The 21813-nt window shown below is 37.7% G+C and overlaps 1 protein-coding gene and 1 long non-coding RNA gene across 51 annotated transcripts in view; one reads left to right on the top strand and one right to left on the bottom strand.

The window, feature by feature from the left end:
- Positions 1–6145: 6145 nt before the first annotated feature.
- The window catches only part of LOC105484188 (caprin family member 2), a 45766-nt gene continuing 30098 nt past the window's right edge, over positions 6146–21813 (bottom strand). For 5 of the 50 annotated variants that reach the window (XM_011745630.2, XM_011745622.3, XM_071071950.1 and 2 more), the window contains 9 exons: positions 21315–21396; positions 20208–20263; positions 17769–17873; positions 16049–16195; positions 13470–13638; positions 11906–12091; positions 10738–10838; positions 8187–8250; positions 6146–7066 (listed from right to left, as the gene is read on the bottom strand). In XM_011745630.2, coding sequence (XP_011743932.1) covers positions 6498–7066; positions 8187–8250; positions 10738–10838; positions 11906–12091; positions 13470–13638; positions 16049–16195; positions 17769–17873; positions 20208–20263; positions 21315–21396 — 1479 coding nt within the window. In that variant the 3' untranslated portion in view covers positions 6146–6497. Of the gene's footprint in view, positions 7111–8186; positions 8251–8362; positions 8407–10737; positions 10839–11905; positions 12092–13469; positions 13639–16048; positions 16196–17768; positions 17874–20207; positions 20264–21314; positions 21397–21813 lie in introns of all 50 variants that reach the window. The other 45 variants (XM_071071924.1, XM_071071940.1, XM_071071951.1 and 42 more) reach the window with 26 other exon arrangements.
- On the top strand, positions 11383–21226 carry LOC139356822 (uncharacterized). Its single transcript, XR_011609262.1, has 3 exons — positions 11383–11684; positions 13741–13781; positions 20767–21226. It is a non-coding gene; the product is annotated as an uncharacterized lncRNA (long non-coding RNA).

Here is a 21813-nt window from a genome sequence, read left to right as displayed (position 1 = left end):
TCAGATATATGCTTTTAAGATTTTTCAGACAAATGAGATGTTATCAATTCTGTTCTACTATTTTGTAGCGCAAATTCCTAGCAGTGGAATTTCTAGGTCAAGTGTGTGTGTGTGTGTGTGTGTGTTTTCTGGCTCAAAAGTGTGTGTGTGTATTTTACCTTAACAGTCATCACCAATTTACTCTCCAAAAATATACTTATTCCAAACTAAGGCATGAATGCCCATTTCCCCACATGCTTGCCAAAGTATGTGCCTTAAAACCTTACATATGCTTACTGAAAATGTTTTCATGTGTTAACTGCCTCTTCACATCCATTGCCCTTTTTTATTGATTTCCTCCCACTGCAGGTGGCCATTTTGTCTTTTGACGTTGATATTTTCCTCCAATCAAAAGTCTTGTGGGAATAAATTCTGTGTGTTTAATTTATCCTTATGGCCTCTGCGTTTTGTGTCCCACTTATAATGCTCTTCCATACCCCTACATTGGTGTTCCCTACCCTGACAAAAAATAATGCTATCATGAAGCCCCAAATGAGTAAGCCTTACCTTTTACATTCAAGCTTCCAGTCATCTTTTTGGTGACCCATTCTTTTTTTTTTTTTTCTTCCTGTTTTTCCCCTTCATTTTAATAAACACTTTACAAAGTACAAAATATACTGTCTTTTGGGGGAAACATTAGGTACTTTTTTCTCTCCATCATACAGTTACATGAATCTCGAGGGCTTTGTGTTTCTTCAACAAGAACATAAGCATGAAGGCCCCAGGAGGTTAGGATAGGATGGTCAATTCTCCCCTTCACCTAGACCTTGGGACCAATGAAGCATTACTGCTATGGACGGTGACCTGTGCATGCCAAGTGAGGGCCAGAGGGTGCCATGGGCAGGCAGGAAGTCCCCCTATTTAGCTTTAATGATCAGTGTTCCATTGTGAGCCTTATGATAACTATGATGTTATTTTATGTATTTTAAAGGTGAAACAATTGTTAGCTAAGATGGGGTTCTGGACAGGGCCCCTCAGAGCTCCACCACGCACCCACTATCCACTCATCCCCATCTCTCAAGATACACATAAATGATTTTGGGAAACAGCAAGATGAAGGCTTGGAACTGTTTCGCTCTTAGCACCCTAATGTTTTGGAGCCAACTCTGCTCAACTCTTCCTGGACCATCTTCTGAATGTAGGTAAACTGAGGCAGTGGACAGGAAAATGTACTGAGCTTGGGCTGTCTTGAAACCTGAATTTGACCTGCTTTTCACCCCACACCCCACACCAGAGTTGGGGTCTCCAACTTTCTTGGACACCCTTCCAGGATGACCCCCAATAGGTGTGGGGTTGGTACTCCATTCTTAAACAGTCAGCCAATTATCACAAGATTCTGAGCAAATAGAACAATGCAGATAAGTGAATGGAATAGAAAAAGTGTAGTAAATGGACTACTTAGGGCAAAAAATCTTTTAAAAACCTATCCTTAGAGTAATGAGAAAATAACACACTCATGAAACAAGAACAGAATACATACACAGTTGGCCCTCCATAGCCACAGGTTGCCCACATCCACAGATAGAAAATATTCAGAGAAACAGGATGCTTGCTTCTATACAGAACATGTACAAACCATTTTTTCTTGTCATGATTCCCTAAACAATCCAGTATAACAACTATTTACATAGCATTTACACAGCATTAGATATTATAAATAATCTAGAAATGATCTAAAGTATACAGGAGGATGTGTGGAGGTTTTTGGCAAACACTACTCCCTTTTGTATCAGGGACTTAAGCATTTGCAGATTTTAGTATCTGTAGGGGTCCTGGAAACAATCCCCCATAGATGCTGAGGGACAACTGTATGTAATGAACATTCGGGTAACAGGTCTATTTAGAGATTTTGAATGTTAATGAAAATTTAAAACTTCATAAAAAGGTAGGAAGATAGGCCGGGCGCGGTGGCTCAAGCCTGTAATCCCAGCACTGTGGGAGGCCGAGACGGGCGGATCACGAGGTCAGGAGATCGAGACCATCCTGGCTAACACGGTGAAACCCCGTCTCTACTAAAAAATACAAAAAACTAGCCGGGCGAGGTGGCGGGCGCCTGTAGTCCCAGCTACTCGGGAGGCTGAGGCAGGAGAATGGTCTAAACCCGGGAGGCGGAGCTTGCAGTGAGCTGAGATCCGGCCACTGCACCCCAGCCTGGGCGACAGAGCAAGACTCTGTCTCAAAAAAAAAAAAAAAAAAAAAAAGGTAGGAAGATAAAGTCAAGGAAATCTCCCAATAAAAATCAGAAACAAGAGAAAAGATAAGAAGGTTAAAGAAGTGATCCAAAAATCTAGTTTTTGAATAGTAACACTTTCAGACAGAGAGCAGGAAAAGTGTGATAAAAATTAAATGAATAATTAAAGAAGAGACTTGCTCTCGGTGAAATGGACATACCTGAGGTGTCTGAATATTTGAATGTCATTCATCTTTGTAGTCCCAGAGTCAGATACAAATCAGATAACCCAAATATTTGAAAGACTAATCATTACCAAAGTTTGGGGTCTTTGAAATAAAATGAATAAAGGAATAATGCTTGAGAAACAGAATTAGTAAGGCTAAGTCCTCTTAGTATTAATATTGAATACAAATATTTTATAATCTAGCATTTAGTATCTTGCACTGGTAGCAAGTGAGCTGTACCTGGAAGCTGTCACCACTTGCCCAAAAGCTGAAAAATGAGAACCAAGCTACTGTGGCCTAATCAAAAAGTTGTCAGTAAGAACACCCCTGATATAGAGTAGCAAATAGAGCAACTAGAGAGCTAAAATTTTCATCAAAATTATTTGTAAGTATTTGGCAGAGAAGTGATACAAACGTTTTATTTTCTTTGAGACAGGGTCTCACTCTGCCGCCCAGGCTGGCGTGCAACGGCACAATTACAGCTCACTGCAGCCTCAATGCCCAGGCTCAGGTGATACTCCCACCTCAGCCTCCTGAGTAGCTGGGACTACAGGGGCACGACACCACACCCAGCTTATTTCTTGTATCTTTTTGTAGAGACCAGGCTTCACCATGTTGCCCAGGTTGGTCTAGCTCCTGCGCTCAAGTGATCCACCCACCTCGGATTCCCAAAGTGCTGTGATTACAGGGATAAGTCACCATACCTGTGTATATGCTAACAATTGTTTCACCTTTAAAATACATAAAATAACATCATAGTTATCATAAGGCTCACAATGGAACACTGATCATTAAAGCTAAAGAATTTAACTGTGCAAACAGGAAAGATTAAGAGTATAAAAACACAGTATGTGATGTCATAGGATTGTAAAAATAAAGCTATTATGGAATTGAGAAAGGTAAACAAAAATGGGATGGTTGACAGATAACTAGTACAGGAAACAAGTAAGCAAACCTCTCAAAAAACATCCTGCTTTAAATGCCTGCATTTACTCAAATCATTTTAGAGGAGGTAAGAGTCAGCGGCTTACAACTTTGGATGTAGGGAGGAGACATCACTTAATAAAGGACTAAAAAACTTAAAGAAAAAACTCTGAGGAGAATCGAGTAAACAGGAAACTTATTTTACCTCCCTCATCTCTGCTTTTAGTAAAACAACTAAGTATTTGTATATTCAGAAAATTATATGGAATAATTATATGGAATGTCTCTCCATGTCAGCCATATCTACAATAAGATCTTCCCAGCAAAATAGAAGTTCTTTCCACCAGGTCCATAAATGGACTTTAGATATCTCTGGATTCCTACTCTCTCACAAATGTATGTAAATTCTGTGTATGTGCACATCTTTCTGTAAAGACGTCTTTTAGTTATAGCTCCCAGAACTAGCTTCAAAAAGTTACACTGCTTCAGAATGATCTTGTCCATTCATTAAGTCAAAATATGTCTACTTCATTATCTTTATACCTAGCCAAGTAACATTTCAAATACTCTCCTATAATATGACTCTTATCATAGGAGGATACCCTAAGTGATGAATCTCTTGATGTTGGACACTTACCTTAAAAAAAATATAAAGAGTTGCCCAAAATATTTTAAATAAACATTGTGTGTATAAGAAAAAGACTACGCTGAAGGCCTTAATGCAGTAGGAAAATCATCGCTACAGAAAGGCCCTACTGAACTTGATCACCTGCTGTTCTTAATCATCACGTTTCCCCCTCCATCATTCAATCATATTACCACTTTTCTACATGCGTTTTAGTTGTGTTGTGGACATAAAAGCCATGAGCTAATTTTTTTTAACTGGAATACTATTATCCCTACCCTACAAATTTCCTACCATAAGCTGAAAAAGTTCTGTGAAGTACTGAATCAAATCACATCTTGTATCTTGAGAACACTATACTAGCATTTAACACCATGGAGAGATAAACATGGCTTCAGGGTGTAACTGCTGAACCCACACCCAGCTCAAAAATATTAACTGTAATAAACGTAATGCTCTTATACCATTTTCCTGAGATTACTCAACACCTCAGAGAGGAGGATCAAAACAATTATTGTAGGAGTTCAGACAGGGTGGTGGGAGAAATTATAAGAGGAAATTATAGAAAGAAGCAAACCTTGTTGGAAGGCCAGGTTTTGCAAAAGCTTCAAAAGAAAATTTGGCTGAAGACAGCTGAATTTTCTTTAAAAATTAGGTTAGATAACAAGGGGATGTAAAGGAATTGGTCTAGATTAGTTTACTTAGGCCTCGGAACCTGGCCTTTAATCATTTGCGCACAGGACTGCTCTCTTGGTGGGCAGGGGAGGGGAGCGGGCATGCTAATTACCCAAAAGTGTGTTGACTCAAAGCCTTTGTCATTAAATCTGTACTAAAAAAATACAAGCAATGCCAGCTTATCGGGGCTTCACTCTCGCTGGACTCTCTTGTCAGTGGTGCCGAGCAGTGAAGTCCTCTATTCGTGCTGTCAGGCAAAACACCTGTGTCAGCATACATTTTTTCATCCGTTGTTCAGCCAGGGTCTGTGGGTCAGACCCGGCAAATTATTTTCTGCCTCAGCAGATTACTTGCTTTAGTTGATGTGTAATAACGCCCTTCTCCAACCCTTAATATAGTCCTGAAAATGCAACTAAAATGCTCACTTTAAAAAAATATATTTTTTTGAGACAGAGTCTTGCTCAGTCACCCAGGCTGGAGTACAGTGGCATAATCTCGGCTCACTGCAACCTCCCCCTCCCAGGCTCAAGACATTCTCCTGCCTCAACCTCCCGAGTAGCTGGGATTACAGGAGCCCGCCATCACACCTGGCTAATTTTTGTATTTTTAGTAGAGACAGGGTTTCACCATGTTGGCCAGGCTGGTCTTGAACTCCTGACCTCAGGTGATCTGCCCACCTCAGCCTCCCAAAGTGCTGGGATTACAGGTGTGAGCCACCGCGCCCAGCCAAAAATTATTTAAACTGAGAAATAAAAAACTTATTACTGAAGAGGACATACAAGTTTTAAGTGTGAGAAAGTATTATATGGCTAGAATGAACACTAAACTTTACTGCATTTCTTAAATGTGTATGTGCCAGGCATTATGTTAAGTCTTTTAGATATATTCTTAAACTTCACAGCTGTCCTGATGGTAATCTACCATTCACATTTTACATCTGAGAAACAGTATTTAAAAGAGAGAGAGAGAGAGATCAATCTTAGAGGTAACATAACTTCTCTAAGATTAGCTACTAAGTGGCAAAATCAGGACTCTGAAACACAGCATTGCCTGACCACAGAGCCTCTGCTTTTTAATGTCTTAGCATTTTGCCTGCTCAAATTAAATTGAGAATCCACTAGAAACTGTAAGTCTTATTGATGGTGGGCCAGTAGTAGTTCCTGTGTATCTCCTATTGTATATTACTACACATGTAGTAGCTACCAAAAGATAGCTAACTAAAGGAAACCCACGCCCTACTGCAAAATAGAATAGCTTCAAGAAGAATGCATGATTTGGCCCATGGAAAACAGATCAAATGTTTTGATGAATGGCATGTATAATATCAGAGAAAAGTAACCCTGGAAGGAACTGTTATATATGTCTTATTTTAAAATAATAGGAGCCCATGAAGAAATAACCATTCAAGAGTTATCAGTGATGAATATTAAAAAGCAGATATTTTACCTCTCAACTAAATGTTTAATCAAACAGGAACACTGAAGGTGCATGTAACTTTTTTATTGAGGCACAACAAGGCATTGTAACTTGCCGAGACTTGAGGCAGTCAGTTTAGTAAGCTGAACGTTAATACAGTTAAGGATTAAGTGCAAACAATATACATTCACAGCTTGACTAGCGAGGCTACATCACAATTTATAAAGTGCCAGATTAGTGCTAATTGTCATTCAGCTTGATTTTTCACCTTAGGAAGGAAAACAAAAAAGTAAGGACCTCCTCCTTCCTCTAGGAACAAAAACATTTTCCTAAACCAACCAGTCATGAAGGCAAGGACTACTTTTCCTTCAATCCCACTAATTAGAACATCATCCTTTTACTGTCAATACTGTACTGACTTTCAATCTTGATAAAGAAGATAGCCTGAAAACGTAGAATATTTCCAGCTACTTCCATAAATTGCTCCCCTGTGCAGACGTAACCATATCTGGTCTCCCTGGAACAGCTGAAGAATTGCATGATTGCTAGCAGTTTCATGGTCTGGAGCACCATCATTGGCATAGGCTGATACTAAGACCTCTTCATTCTTCATGAGGTTGACATACAGTGGCACATTCACTGCCAGCTTTAGCATGTGAAAAATGAAAACATAAGTGCCATTCACTGGGCAATTAAATCTACCAAGCTGAAGATCAAAAGTTTCTCCTAAGTTGTTCAGAAGAAGATCAAACACAATAGGTTGGTCTAAAGTTCCAGGGGCCAGATTAGAGGTTCTGGCTGCTGAGAAGGCAACTCGCATCTGCTGAGGCAGGGGGTAGACGTGTACTGGCAGTATGGTGGCTGCTGGATTTGTCACTGGCACATCCACAGGGGTCATGCTACGGGAGTCGCCTTGTCCAGAGTCACCACTGTTAAAGGTTTCGTTGTCTCTTTCTGGGCTGCTCACCTGAGAAGAATCACTCCACCCTGCTGTTTTATTAGCAACAGTGAGTTTCTCATAATGAAGCAGTTAGCTTTGAACACAATATTTAACATTAGTCGGCTACTGAAACAGACAAAGATACATTTTACAGTAAATTCCAAAACAAAAGCAATATATAGCTAGATTATACTTTTCTAGATTTTTCTGGCAATAGGTTTTTGCAATACTCTTCTAACGCCAGAAAGCTCCAAGATAATCTTGTCTAATTGATCCTTTTTAAAGATTAAGAAAATGTAGCCCCCAAAAGGCTAGATAACTTAGCAAAGTCTAAAACTCAGGTCTGAACACTTTTTACTTCATCTTCCTCCCATAATTCTTAATTTCTCAGAGATCATTCTACAAAGCAGCTAATGTAGAAGGTCTCAAGAAAATGGAGACTACATAAAAGAACCAATTTTTAGAACTACTAGCTACTAGCCATTCAGAGATAGACTGATATGAAACTAAGTCCCATGATGAATGCTTGGTTTTTTTTGTTTCCAAGTCATACACTTTTAATGTTTTCAGTGCCATACAAAAACACTGCTCAGACTAAGGCAAAGGAAACTGAATACTCGCTATTTTTTTCAGAAGGAAAACATTGCTTTCCTGACAAAGTTACTCTTCGATGATTTTTTTTCTCCCTTATACAAACTTTCAATAGTTCCTTCACATTTTAAAAAGTGTTATAAGTATGCTGCTTTTGTTTCAAGTCACGGTGTCTTAATTGTTGCTTATTTGAATCTATTTAATAGATTCAAATCTATTAAATAGATTCAGTGACATTAAAGTAGAAGTACCCATTATTACAAAAACCACCATCCTGAATCATCATATGAAAAATATTTGAAATCAGCATAGTGAATATATAAGATTAAATATGCTCTAGTGTCAAGTAGATTTTTTAAAAACACCCACCCTTTTAATTAAATTTGCAATTGGTTTCCATAGCCTATCTGAGTAGTCTAATATCTCCCTTAGTACTTTAGTACTACATTCAAGCAATTGAAAACCTCAACAAGACAAATGCTAAAAAGCAATGCACTTTGGGAAGAACTTGGTAGAGGATGCAGAAAGAACTAGAGACATGTTTTGGGTAAAAAAAACTATTCAGCTAATTACTCTTACCTCTCGAATTTGCTCGTGGACCACCAGATGTCCCTCCTCGCTTATAACACTGCTGGAAATTATCCTAAAGTGAACATATAATATTTATCTTGGCATTAAAAATGCAGGACTACAATTGGTTATTACACAGGACTACTGGCTGGCAAATCTGTAATATTGTCCCTTTAGTTCTTTACCTGGCCTTCCCCAGCAACCAAAGAGGCTCAGATGTTTCCAAACACTAAGAAAAACAAAGCAAGGGCAACAGTGGCATTACTTGCTTCATCTGTTAATTAATCTGACCAATTAGATCTGTTAATACACGAAAAACAATAAAGCACTTGGAGAACACTATGTAAAAGATACAATGCTGAGTAATGAGATAAAGTTTTACATGTGGCATGGTCCTCTGTCCCTCATCTCAGTATAAAAGGACATCATAAAGCAAGAACACAGATTTTTCTCAACCTTGCTCTATTTATACACCAAACTGGGAAGACTAATACCAACTATGTTGGGATTTGGGAATTTTTTTTAAAGAAATTGATAAAAAAGTATATTGTATAAATATATTTAGTGCCTAGAAATATAATCCAATATATTAAGAAAAAATGTTCCAGGGACAGTACTTCAAACAAACTCAAGTATGAAGGAAGCCAAACTTCATACAACTCATGAAAAGAATAATTAGTGGTGTAATTATTATATGCAATAAAAAACTGAAACAGGACAAGAAGGTATACAATAAAAATAATAAAGCCTCTTACTCCATACTCCCTGTCCCCTCTCTGCAATAGCAACTAGCATTATCAATTTCTTGTTCCTCAGGAAGAAACGTAAAAGAGCACACAAAATACTGTAATAGTGGTATTAAGAAGAGACCGTTCTTTTACTTAAGTCTATATTAATCAACATCCTCCCCTCACATACATTCCATGAGGATCACGTAATAACATCTAGTATTTGTATGACTGATATACACACCTGGCTCTGTAGTGCTAAGCACTTAGGTGCTTTAGTTCATTTAATTCTCAGAATATCTCATGGAGAAAACCTCACTACCCCTCAGTGTTAGATGAAAAACTAACAGATGAGGAACTAGAGCTCAAAAAGTTTCACTAACATATCTAAGGTCACGTGGCAAAAGAAGTGATAAATGAGGGGTCAGACCCAAGGCATTTAGATTCCAAGGTGTTTTTCACTCTTTTTTTTTTTGAGATGGAGTCTCGCTCTTCTTGCTCAGGGTGGAGTGCAATGGCGCTATCTCTGCTTACTACAACCCCTACCTCCCAGGTTCAAGCAATTCTCCTGCCTCAGCCTCTCAAGTAGCTGGGATTACAGGTGTGCACCACCACGTCCGGCTAATTTTGTATTTTTAGTAGAGAGGGGGTTTCACCATGTTGGTCAGGCTGGTCTCAAACTCCTGACCTCAAGTGATCCACCCGCCTCGGCTTCCCAAAGTGCTGGGATTACAGGCGTGAGTCACCATGCCCGGCCTTCACCCTTTTCAATACTGCCTCTGTGTGGACATCCATCCTACCCCATGTAACTGTAAACTCCAAGGATAGGTATTTTATATATTACCAACAGAACTCAGTATGATACCATACACATACTCAAAGGCTTGTAAAACTTCAAAACTGAATATGCTGATGTATTATAGATTCAAATCTGTAAGTTCTCAAGGTTTGTTAAAGTGGAACTTCTAACATACTCTTATGAGTCTTTTATCATATGTAGTAAAGAAAATATGCTGGGTTCTTCAAATAAGAATAAACAACAACAAAAATCTTGGCCGGGCGCGGTAGCTCAAGCCTGTAATCCCAGCACCTTGGGAGGCCGAGACGGGCGGATCACGAGGTCAGGAGATCGAGACCATCCTGGCTAACACGGTGAAACCCCGTCTCTACTAAAAAAAATACAAAAAACTAGCCGGGCGAGGTGGCGGGCGCCTGTAGTCCCAGCTACTCGGGAGGCTGAGGCAGGAGAATGGCGTGAACCCAGGAGGCGGAGCTTGCAGTGAGCTGAGATCTGGCCACTGCACTCCAGCCTGGGCGACAGAGCGAGACTCCGTCTCAAAAAAAAACAAAAAAACAAAAAAAAAAAACAAAAAAAAAAATCTTACGAAAAAGGGCTTTGCTACATTTGCTATTTAGGCAAGTTAAGTCAAAGGCAATGTAGTAAAGTTAAAATCATGGGCTCTGGAATAAGAAAGTCACGTTCTAATCTTAGTTTACCATTTCCTTGATGAGTGACCTTAGATAAGTTATTTAACCTCTGAACCAGTTTCTCCTGTAAGGTGGAAGAGCAAATGAGTTAATGCAAACAACATGATTAATAATGTCCTTAACACCTTCTAAGTTCCACATAACAAGCAGTTATCTATCATTTATCTTTCTTGAGTAATTGGAAAAAGCTTCCAACTCAACTCTTCTCCACAGGACTTACAAGTAGTTTTAAAACTAAGAGTGCACTTTTAGAAAACAAATTATGACTCTGCTATATACTTCAATCACCAGCTTAACATCAACAACTGTACCATTATTCAACTATGACAACTATTCTTACTTACCCTTTGGGAATAAGGTGATCCAGAATACTCTCTAGCTTGGAACTGCAGCTGGCTATAATTTCCATTGGAAATTGAAGGAAGTCCTCTGTAAGTATCAAAACCTAATAAATAAACACACTTACATAAGATTATGTACAAAATCATTAAACTTTTAAACAGTCTAATTCTATATTGCTTTAAAAGTTAAATTGATTGTATTACGCCACCATTAGAATTATGCCCTCTTTAAGCAAACTCTACTAATATTGCTTCCACAGTAAAACATACATTTATAGAACAATGATGTCTTCAAATAAGCCAGGTTTATAAATTTACTACTGCTAAAATGCCGGTTGGGGTTGGGAAAGCGTGGTGGTAGGGCAGTTAGCTACTCAGGGCCTCTGTCAAGGGTTATTTTCTTGTTGTTTGCTTTTTTATAGGCAGTGCCTCGCTCTGTTACTCAGGCTGGAGCATAGTAGTGAGATCACAGCTCACCGTAACCTCAAACTCTTGGACTCAAGCATTCTTTCCAGTTGAGCCTCCCAAGTAGCTGGGACTAAAGTGCACATCACCATGCCCAGCTAATTTTTAAAAATTCTTTGTAGAGACGGGGTCTCACTATGTTGCCCAGGCTGGTCGCAAACTCCTGGCCTCAATGATCCTCCTACCTCAGCATCCCAAAGTCATGGGATGACAGGCGTGAGCCACTGCACCCAGCCTGTCTAGAGTATTTTGTTAGTAATAAGTAGTGACTAGGATACTTGGAACCATTACAAAAATTTAAGAGAATACCATTATTATAGTCTCAAATTCTATATTCTTTGTGACATAATCTAACAAATAACTAGATAATGGGCATTTTGTAAATATGATACACTTTTAGCAGAATTAAGTCAACAAAAGAAAAACATCACTCAAATATGAAAATTCATCCTCTGTAAAACAATACGGTGAAACCTTCCACTTCAGTAAGTCACAAAATCAATCTGCTTTTCATACAGAAAATTAGTTCCTCTGTTATGGAGAATAGGTATATTAAAAATACTTTATTATTCACAAACAGGAAATTCTCTTCTACATTATAAATGACAAAAGGTTAGGTAAAAGCAAGGTTAGGTAAAAATGGTTTGAGTCAAGTAAACACACAGACAAAATAATTCAGTATAATTAAATTTTATTCAGGGCATACCTTTATAACCACCAGGGGACCGATAGGAATTGGTTATTAATCTCCCACCACGAGTACATCCTCTAACAGATCCCCGGCTATTGACAAATGGCTGAGTAGGTCTGGGAAATACATTCGTCTGTGCTGGGTAAAAGGCAAGGCTACCATTGCTTACTTGAATAGTTCCATCAGGATGATAATTTGCTGCTTAAGAAAAACGGTTTTGGAGTCCAAGAGTTAAATGGTAATAATCTTTATACTTAAAAGCCATTATATATCAAAATCATTAATACAATTTGCTCCCTTTAAAAACAAATAGGAGATATATATTCATGTATACAGTTCATCTACATGATTCAAATACATAATTCATATATAATGGAATATTATTCAGCCTAAAAAAGGAAGAAAATTTTGACCCATGCTACAACACGAATGAACCCTTAAGACATGCCAACTAAAATAAGCTAGTTTCAAAAGCACAAATATTGTATACCACTTATATGAGGTACCTAGAGCAGTCATTTTCAGAATCAGAAAGTAGAATGGTGGTTGCCAGGGGCTGGGGGGAGAGGAGGAGGAGGAGTTAGTATTAAATGATTACAAAGTTTCAGTTGGGGGGAGATGAAAAGTTCTGGAGGTGGACAGTGGTAATAATTACACAACAATTTGGTTGTACTTAATGCCACAGAATATCTATATAGTTAAAAATGATTAAAATGGTAATTTTTATGTTATGTATATTTTATGACAATTTTTAAAAAGCAGGCTAAATACTCCAGATGAGGGAGTAAAAGAAAATGGATTCTAATTAATACTGTATCTGAGAAGGCACATGACAAAAATATCATTTACGTAAGTCACCTGCCCTGTCTTTTAACAGTAGAGGGGAGAAGAGAATTGGGTCATCTGTGCCTAGGTCCCAGAATTTATATTACTACCTCTTCATCACCTGATTAGCCAAGTACTCAGAATGCTCAATTCATTTGCTCCGACTTCAGTTAAAAAACTCAATAGGGATCTGAAATACCAATATGAAAAATCTACAAGTGCTTCTTAAATTTAAACTAAGAAATGAGTACAAAGTTACCTATTCATGATTTAGAACAGCATGAAAGATCAAAATAGCCTCCCATCTCTAAGCAAACTGTACAATGAGCATACTAAGTCATATCTTCACAGTCTTCAATCTTTTGTTATAAGATAAAAAGAAAAGGACAGATAACCATTTGTGTTAAAAGGGTTAACAGAATGGTTTCAAAACCTTCATATAAGCAGCCAGATAGTGCCCATCTACCTCAATCACTGTCTGTGGTAATCAAAGCAAATAGATTTGAAAATACAAACCCACTTCAAGGTTAAATCAGTCTTCTAAGTTCTATCTCTACAAAAATTAAAATTAATAGGTAAACTCAACACAGGAAAGGGCATTAGGTTTTTCTCAACACTGGAGGAACATGTGAAGAAATAATGCTTACTAGTCAGGAAAATACTTCTAAAGTGTCACTACAGACTTGCTAGACTTGCTTTCCATTCAATTGGCGGTCCATCTAAGTCTTCCAAATATCATATGCAAAGATCTTACCAGTCTCTTGAGAATGGACAGTTTGTTCTACATGTATAGATGGCAGTTGGCACTGGGGTGGTGTTTGTGTACTTGCTGTGGTAAAACTTTGATTGTAGCCAGATGAATAAGAGGATTCTTTTATTTCTTGTTCTTTCCGTGGAGGCAGAGGTGCATTAACATTAAATACCTTAAAAGACAAGGACACGCTGAGTCATTTGGGAATTTTCAAAGAAAATTCTTAAGGGTGGTATCCAGAAAAATCGTACATTCAAAAACTTCTATTTTGCAGGCAAAGGACTTGAATAGACATCTCTCCAAAGAAGATAAATGGTAAATAAGCACATGAAAACATGCTCATCATCATTAGGGAAATATAAATCCAAACCATAATGCAATACAAATTTATACCCATTAGGAGTATACCCATTAGGCTATTATCAAAAGGACAGAAAATAAGTGTTGGCAAGGATGCAGAGGAACTGGAACCCTCATGCATTGCCAGTGGGAATGCAAAATGGCGCAGCCACCCTGTGGAAAACAGTATGCTGCCTCCTCAAAAAGTATAGAATTAACATATGATCCACTAATTCCATCTCTAGGTATATACCCCAAATAATTGAAAGCAGGACTCAAACAGGTATTTATACACCTATGTTCATAGCAGCATTATTCAGAATAGTCAAAAGGTACAAACAACTCAACTTCCCAACAGATGAATGAATAAGCGAAATGAAGTACATACATAAAATGGATTATTCAGCCATATAAAAATGAAATTCTGATACACTCTTATAACGTGAATGAACTCTGAAAACATTCTGCAAAGTGCAGTAAGCCAGATACAAGAGGAAAAATGTTGTAGGATACCACTTATATGAGGTAGAATAGGTAAATTCATAGAAACAAAGTAGAACAGAGATTAGCAGAGCTGTGGAGGGGGTTACAAATAGAAGTTATTGTTTAATGGATACTGAGTTTCTGTTTGGAATAATGACAAAGTTCTAAAAGTAGTGATGATGACTGCACATTATGAATGTACTATTATAATACCACTGAATTGTATACTTTAAAAAGGTTAAAATGGTAAATTCTGTTACACATATTTTACCACAGTAAAAAACACAACAAAAAAACACTCCTACTTGATTCCTGACAGAATTTACACCTAAGAGCAAAAGTTAATCTTCCTGCTACTATGCTATCATAATAATGCTTCCTGAGAATAAAGGCTATAAGGGAAAGGGGTCTTTTTTCAAAAACTAAAGATGAATGAAATATTTCACCGTTTACTGAATCTTTACCATGTGGCAAGCAATGATCTGTCCTTCTATGACTCTCTAGCTCCCTGATTCTGCTCCATTTTTCCTTACATCACACAGCACCTGATATACAGGTATCTGTCTCCCCAGCCCTCCTACCTCCATAATAAAATGTTAAGTTTCCTGAGCATATTTTACTTTTTTTCACTGCTACAACCTCAGTGATTAAGAACAGTGCCTGGTTTTGTAACTATTCTTTAATCAATAAATGAGTAAGAACCAATGTGTACTGGGTAGGATTCAAACAGGCAGATAAAACAGATTGGCATGAGCAAAAGGTATTGTGACAAGAATATATAAGGCAAGCCCAGGGGACCAGTGTGGCAGGTATACCAGACTTGAAAAGGTACTGAGTATCAGAGGACTAAATTTCATTCTGTAATGGAACACTGCTTGCTTTTAATTAGACAAAAGAAAAGGTAAAACCAATGTGGCTATACTGTGCAGGATGAACTGACAGGAAAAGAGTGAAAGCAAGAAAACTATTCTGTCTAGAAATAAGATATTCTAAGTGATAAGGTGAGTGAATTCAACTGTCTGGACTCACCAGCCAATCTCCCCGGGTGATGCCTGCTTTCCATGCTACTCCACTGGCCCCACTACCACCACCAAAGTGCTTGGAGTGGGACACTAAGCACCAACAGGAAGGGTACTTACTGGCTCATTAAGGCTTTTTTCCCCCCGAAGAACTGTTTTAGACTAGTCTGTGTTTAGAGAATAAACATACCAAACTAGCTGTAATATTATTTAAAAAAAAAAAAAAGCCCTAACTACAATTTGTAGAAAAATACATAATTCAAAACACCACACAAATCTGAACAAATCTCCAAAAACCATCTTGAGATCAGGATAAAATAAAATGAAAGTTTTAGCAATGACAGAACACCCAAGTATGTGTCCAGTATTTCAGGTTACTGATGTTAGGGAATAACACTAGTACTGATATTAGTAATGGTTAGTATTATTAAGCTGTTGCTAGAAATTCTGTTTCTCACCCACACATTGTGTTTGTTTAATATGGGTCCTCGACTTTGCCTGCTACTAATTCTGAAAGAGGGAATAATGTTCTGATAAAACACCCATTTAAAATTCTAGAGCCTGCGGATTTCCTACTCTTCTACCACAACAGTATTGCCATTGGCCAAATATAATTCTACGAACTCAAATAAATTTTACAAAAGGCAAACTTTTCACATAGTACCCAATAATTATGTAAGAGAAACAATGGCTTTTAACAGGAATAATGAACTGTAATCATCATTCATGTTTTATACTCACTGTCTGCATGGCTTGAAAGGGTGCTGTGTTAATGGTTACTGAACTACTACTTGCTGGAGGTGACTGCAGGCCCTGTTCAGAGCCCTTTGCCATGGGAGGATTTGGAGAAGCTAGTGAAGACGGTTGCTTGCCTGGGGGAATTGCTGCCTGGGGAGGAGAAATGCAGCATCAGCCAATCACCTGCCATATAACAAGCAGTTAACTTACTCTAAAACCCAAACTGGCATAAGTCAGCAAGTTCTTTAGGATGACATTTGGACACAGGAATGCAAAAGAATAGCTTTTGCTTACAACTTCAAATCTCAGTTGCTGAGGATGCATACCAGTATTTGCTTTGCACAGCTTGCTGACTAAGTGAAAGAGTCTTACCAATAATCAGTCTAACAGATGAGGGGCTGAACTTTTTTTATGCACCTCATTCTTTTCAAACCCTGAAATGGTAATTTCCGGTTAAGAACCTAGTATTATTCAAAATGTATACATCAGAATTGGATTTAAGAAAAAACTTGGGTTAGTTGTTTAGTGTTAATTTTTCTCTAAAGACTTATTAGTGGGTTTCTAAGTCAGCTACCTAAAACAGAAAACAACTCTGATCCGATTTAAGTAATCCTTACCTAAGGAAGCCACAAGTTCTTGACATAACAGATTATAAATCCAAAGGCTTAAAAAAATACCAAAAACCAATCTCAACTAGACTGTGAGGCAGACAGCTATGAGTTACTTGGTAACAATCACTTCTTCCTCTTCTTAAAATGAGGAATGAGTTAATTTAAATTCAGATCAAGTCTCAGCACCATAAAAACTAAGGATTATCTATATTTTCTTATATTCTATAATGAATACATATTCTTATATAATAGTTAACAAAAAATACCTGATAGTTGCTAAATTACCACTCAAAATTCATCCTACTATGTCCATCTTAAGAATTTACTCAAACTTAGTAAAAACTGTAACTTAGAATTGAAATTGAAAGCACAAACATAATACCGTTAAAATGCCTTTTTTTTTTTTTTGAGACAGAGTCTCACTTTGTCACCCAGGCTAAAGTGCAGTGGCACACAATCTCTGCAAACTCCGCCTCCCAGGTTCAAGCAATTCTCCGGCCTCAGCCTTCTGAGTACCTGGGACTAGAAGCACACGCCACCGTGCACAGCTAATTTTTGTATTTTTAGGAGCGACAGGGCTTCACCATGTTGGCCAGGCTGGTCTTGAACTCCTGACCTCAAGTGATCCACCTGCCTTGGCCTCCCAAAGCGCTGGGATTGCAGGCATGAGCCACTGCACCTGACCCAAAATATTTTTGACAAAGTTAGCCAAAATAAGATTGTAACTCATTCCAACTCAGTAAGTGCTAATATTAAAAATATAAAGGTATTGAGCTTTCAGTTATACAAATAAGAAACTTTTCTCCTAAAAGTCCTCCAGTGTAAATATAGTGAGAAACTTGACTTAATGCTACCTACACTTTTCATTTTTTTAGATTAAAAATTGACATTTATTGCACTAGATAAGGCAATACCATATTAAATCTATTTATATGGCAAAGCCACAATGAAGTTACCTGTATAAGTTCTAAGATCACAATATCTATAGAAAGCAATACATTAATAAAGTATAAATGGTACATCATTCAACTAATCATGCCTGTAATTCATAAGATAAACTGGTTCTGCTATTCTTTCAGACACAAAAGAAATTAAGACAATTGGTCTTTTACCTCAGGAGTCTCTGAGGTCATAAACTCTGTTTCAGATCCAGAAGAAGCCTGATCGGTAGTAACCAAGCAAGCATTTGAGCTACAAGTAACTGGAGTAGAAGTAGCCTAGACACAGGAAAATACAAAATATTGTAAAAGGCACATTTTGTTAACTTTATATTTCTTGGGCCCTGGCCTTCCTAATATGTTACTCTTACTGAACAGGCACATGTGTCAAGAAGCACTCTACTAAACACTTTACACATGTTAATATATTTAATCCTAATGATAATCTGTGAGGTAGGTACTATTCTCATTTTATTGGCAATGAAGCAGTGACAAAGAAAGGTTAAGAAATTTGCCCAAGATCATACTACAATTAAGTGGCAGAGCTGAGATGCAAACACAAGCAGCCTGCTACACTGCCTTTCCAGGCCTGGTCACCAAAACTACACATCTCATCCCATTTTCACTGATTCTTGGCCCTGCAGTAGATAGCATCCATGGGAAGGTGAGCTCTGGGCATATTTAACACTGTAGGCACAGCTCTGCCAGAGATCATAGTAACTATGCTTTCATGCTAAGTGCTATCAGCGTCCTAAAGAGGCAGGCTAAAGTATAAATAGAATAAGCTCTACATAAATCAGAATGGCACCAAAAATGCCAGTGAAAAATCAAAGCTGATAGCATATGTAAAATAAAAATTGGGAGACAGTACATTAGGAACAAAAGTTGTGACAACTGTAACCAACAGAAAATGAAAAGAGTGGCTAGGAAAGAATTCTATCACACAACAAGTATTCAAAAATAGCAGAGAGACACTCATAAAAATCTGGCAAGAGCAAGGTCTAAAGTTTCAGTGAATCCACTCCTTTTATCTAAATGCTTCCATGTGGTTCTGAGGACCCCAAGTAATAAAATAGGTGAACTGGAAACTAATGAAGGGTAACAAAACAGAGAAATTATGTTTCAGTGACCTTCTTGAAGGAGGCATTATGATATGTTGCTTTTTAGGAAGGAGACTGGGGATTAAGTTTCAAGATCTTATGGAAAAAAATATTGGAAATCCTTTAGAACATCTTATATTACCCAAATAAATAGGCATAACTTAGATCTGGCCAAAATATTAGAACCATTATGAGATTAGAGTGTTTCTAAAACTAGGTCTTTCTTCTGCTCTGTCATTAAAGTAATGAGACAAGTGCCCAAGAAAAGTAGAACTGGCTGTTGTGGGGAAATAACTAACTCTGTTGCTAAGGGAAGATTCACAGATGCTAAGTTAAGGCATCTTAGGCCACTTGATAGTTAATCTTAAAATGGCTTGAATTTCAGTTAAAAGGTTCATTTAATAACAAAGACATTTATATTAGTATTTATTTAGAAGTGATGGCAGTTCCTGCTTCCAAATTAGTGCTTTTTAAGTGGACCAGTTGGAGGTGGGTTACTGGTAAATAAACATGATGTTTGAAACTAATGTTCCAAAAAATGGGTATGAAGATTCAACCAGGAAGTTTTTAAAAATATAGGTAACACCCTACAAAATTCTGCTCTAACAGGTCTAAGGTCTTATCTAGAAATGTATACCTTATTAAAGTGACCAGGGGCTTCTGATGCAGCCATCCCACAGCCTCCACCAGAGAACTACTAAACTAGACCAGTGCTTTTCAAAAAATTTATTTGTCAATTGAAAGCCTTATGGAGAACCCTAAACAGCTGGAACAGGTAAAATTTAACTGCTTTAGTAAAAGCAGTGAGTGAATTGGAGGAAAGTAGGAAAAACGTCAATATACCCTGCTCAATAAATACAGTTTGAAAATTAAGGCTGGGTGCAGCAGCTCACATCTGTAATCCCAGCACTTTGGGAGGCTGAGGTGCGTGGATCACGAGGTCAGGAGTTCAAGACCAGCCTGGCCAAGATGGTGAAACCCCGTCTCTACTAAAAATACAAAAAAATTAGGCAGGTGTGGTGGTGGGCGCCTGTAATCCTAGCTACTTGGGAGGCTGAGGCAGAGAACTGCTTGAACCCGTGAGGCAGAAGTAGCAGTGAGCTGAGATCATGCCACTGCACTCCAGCCTGGGTGACAGAGCAAGACTCTGTCTCAACAAAAAAAAAAAAATTTTTAATAATAATTTCTTTCTTCAGATACTTTACTATGTTAATAAACTAAATGACTTAAGTAGCTCAAGAGAACATAATATTCTTAGATAAGGTACCCTCTGATTTCTTCAGGCTTGCTCTCTCCTTACTAAAGTCAGCAAACCTGTATTAGATGTTGTCAGCATAGCCATCAGGGAATCATTTTAGGTCAAGTTGTATTTAATCTACTAAACTAGATAATGCTTAGAATACTTTTAGTAATTTCATTAGGTACATTAGAATCAGTAAGTCTGATTATTCTTTCCAAAGCAAGAGCTTCTTCCTTGAGTAACAAAGAATAAAAGATTAATTTGAAAAGTTACCTGTAATGGCTCTTGAAGAAAATCACTTTGACTGGACAGATTTTGTTCTTTAGATGCTGCAAGGAGTAAAACAAACAGTAACTACTGAGGGAAGACAAAAGCTTATGCGTATCAACTAGGAGGAAACTAAAGCTTACACTTCACAAAAAAAGGCATTAGCTGGAAGGACTAGGTTTCAAGTTCATTACGCACTTTCTATTAGAGTTTTAAAGAGAGAGAACTGTAGAAGAATAGAAAATACTAGTTCCATCGGTGACACAGAGTGATGTTTTAAGGTTAAATGGGCAAAAATAGCATTTCAAGACTTCCAAAAGAAAAGAACTAAGACATTAAAAAATAACTGATAATAGTGACCTGGAAGATAAGACCCGAGCTACCATGCATAGTAATTAACTGATAAACTTAAGTTTCACAAATTTCAAAGTCAATCTTATCTGGATCATCTGTTCAGTTTTTTTCTGATTATATATATTAATATACTTTTCAATTATATAGTTTGTTTCTTGTTAATATCCATCACTTTTATTAATTACTCTCTATTTACTCTTACTTCACCCAGGAATTGCTGCATCAATCTTCAAGCTGGTGTATACTGCTCACTACAGCTGAACTAGCTTTATGTCACTCCTCTCTGGAGAAAAACAAATGTGGAGTGAAAAGCCTAAGCTTTGAAGCATCGGGCCAAATTCTAATGTAGGCTCCTTTGTTAGTTACTGTGTTAATCACTGTTCTACACTTCATTGTGGTAATCGCACCCGTAGTTAAGACCTAAAAGCCTCAACACTAGATTTAGAGTCCAAAGGAGTCAAGCAAGTTCTGGTCAGAATTCACTCCAACAACATAAATTACAAAAACAGCTATTGAGTATTTCCATTCACCCATCCAGAGCCTTTCTCCAAAAAGTGAAAACAAGCCAGTTAAGTACACTAATGTCCTAATGGTAATTTACCCACGTATAACTGGTAACAGATGTATACAGTTAGAATAAATTAATACACCAACATATTAGGACATCTAAAATAAAATCATTTGAAAAGACAACAACAACAACAACGAACAGCTGTTAGCTCAAGACGTTTGCTCCAAGTCTTTAGAATGATTACATACCTACGGGGCTACCTGGAGTAGCTGAAGGCGGTTGTGACGATGGAATTGCACTTGAAGGTTTGTCAAAGTCCAGAACAGACTCCTAAAGATACAATTTTAAATAGAGTAGAAACAGAGATTACTCATTTAAAAGCTATTACCACTAAATTATTCATGATGCTGCCTATAGTCTATTAGCTACAGATATCTAGCTAAAGCTATAGGTATCTAGCTAATCACTATCTCAAGATGCCAAAAATAGTCTCCATAGAAAAAGAAATTAAGAATTAAAATTAAAATCTAAAGTAACTGCCATACCTTAAGGCTGTGTAGAGTGCTAAACCCACAAGAGTAGGCTGTGCACAGTGGCTCACACCTGCAACCCCAGCACTTTGGGAGGCTTAGGTAGGAGGATTGCTTGAGCTCAGGAGTTTGAGACCAGCATGGGCACAAAGCGAGACCTTGCTGCTACTAAAAATTTTTTAAAGAATTAGTTAGGCATGGTGGTATGTGCCTGTAG

This window comes from Macaca nemestrina, chromosome 10 (assembly GCF_043159975.1).
Source record: "Macaca nemestrina isolate mMacNem1 chromosome 10, mMacNem.hap1, whole genome shotgun sequence".
NCBI lineage: Eukaryota > Metazoa > Chordata > Mammalia > Primates > Cercopithecidae > Macaca > Macaca nemestrina.
Note: the sequence above shows the minus strand (reverse complement) of the source record. Positions and strands in the feature narration are given on the sequence as shown.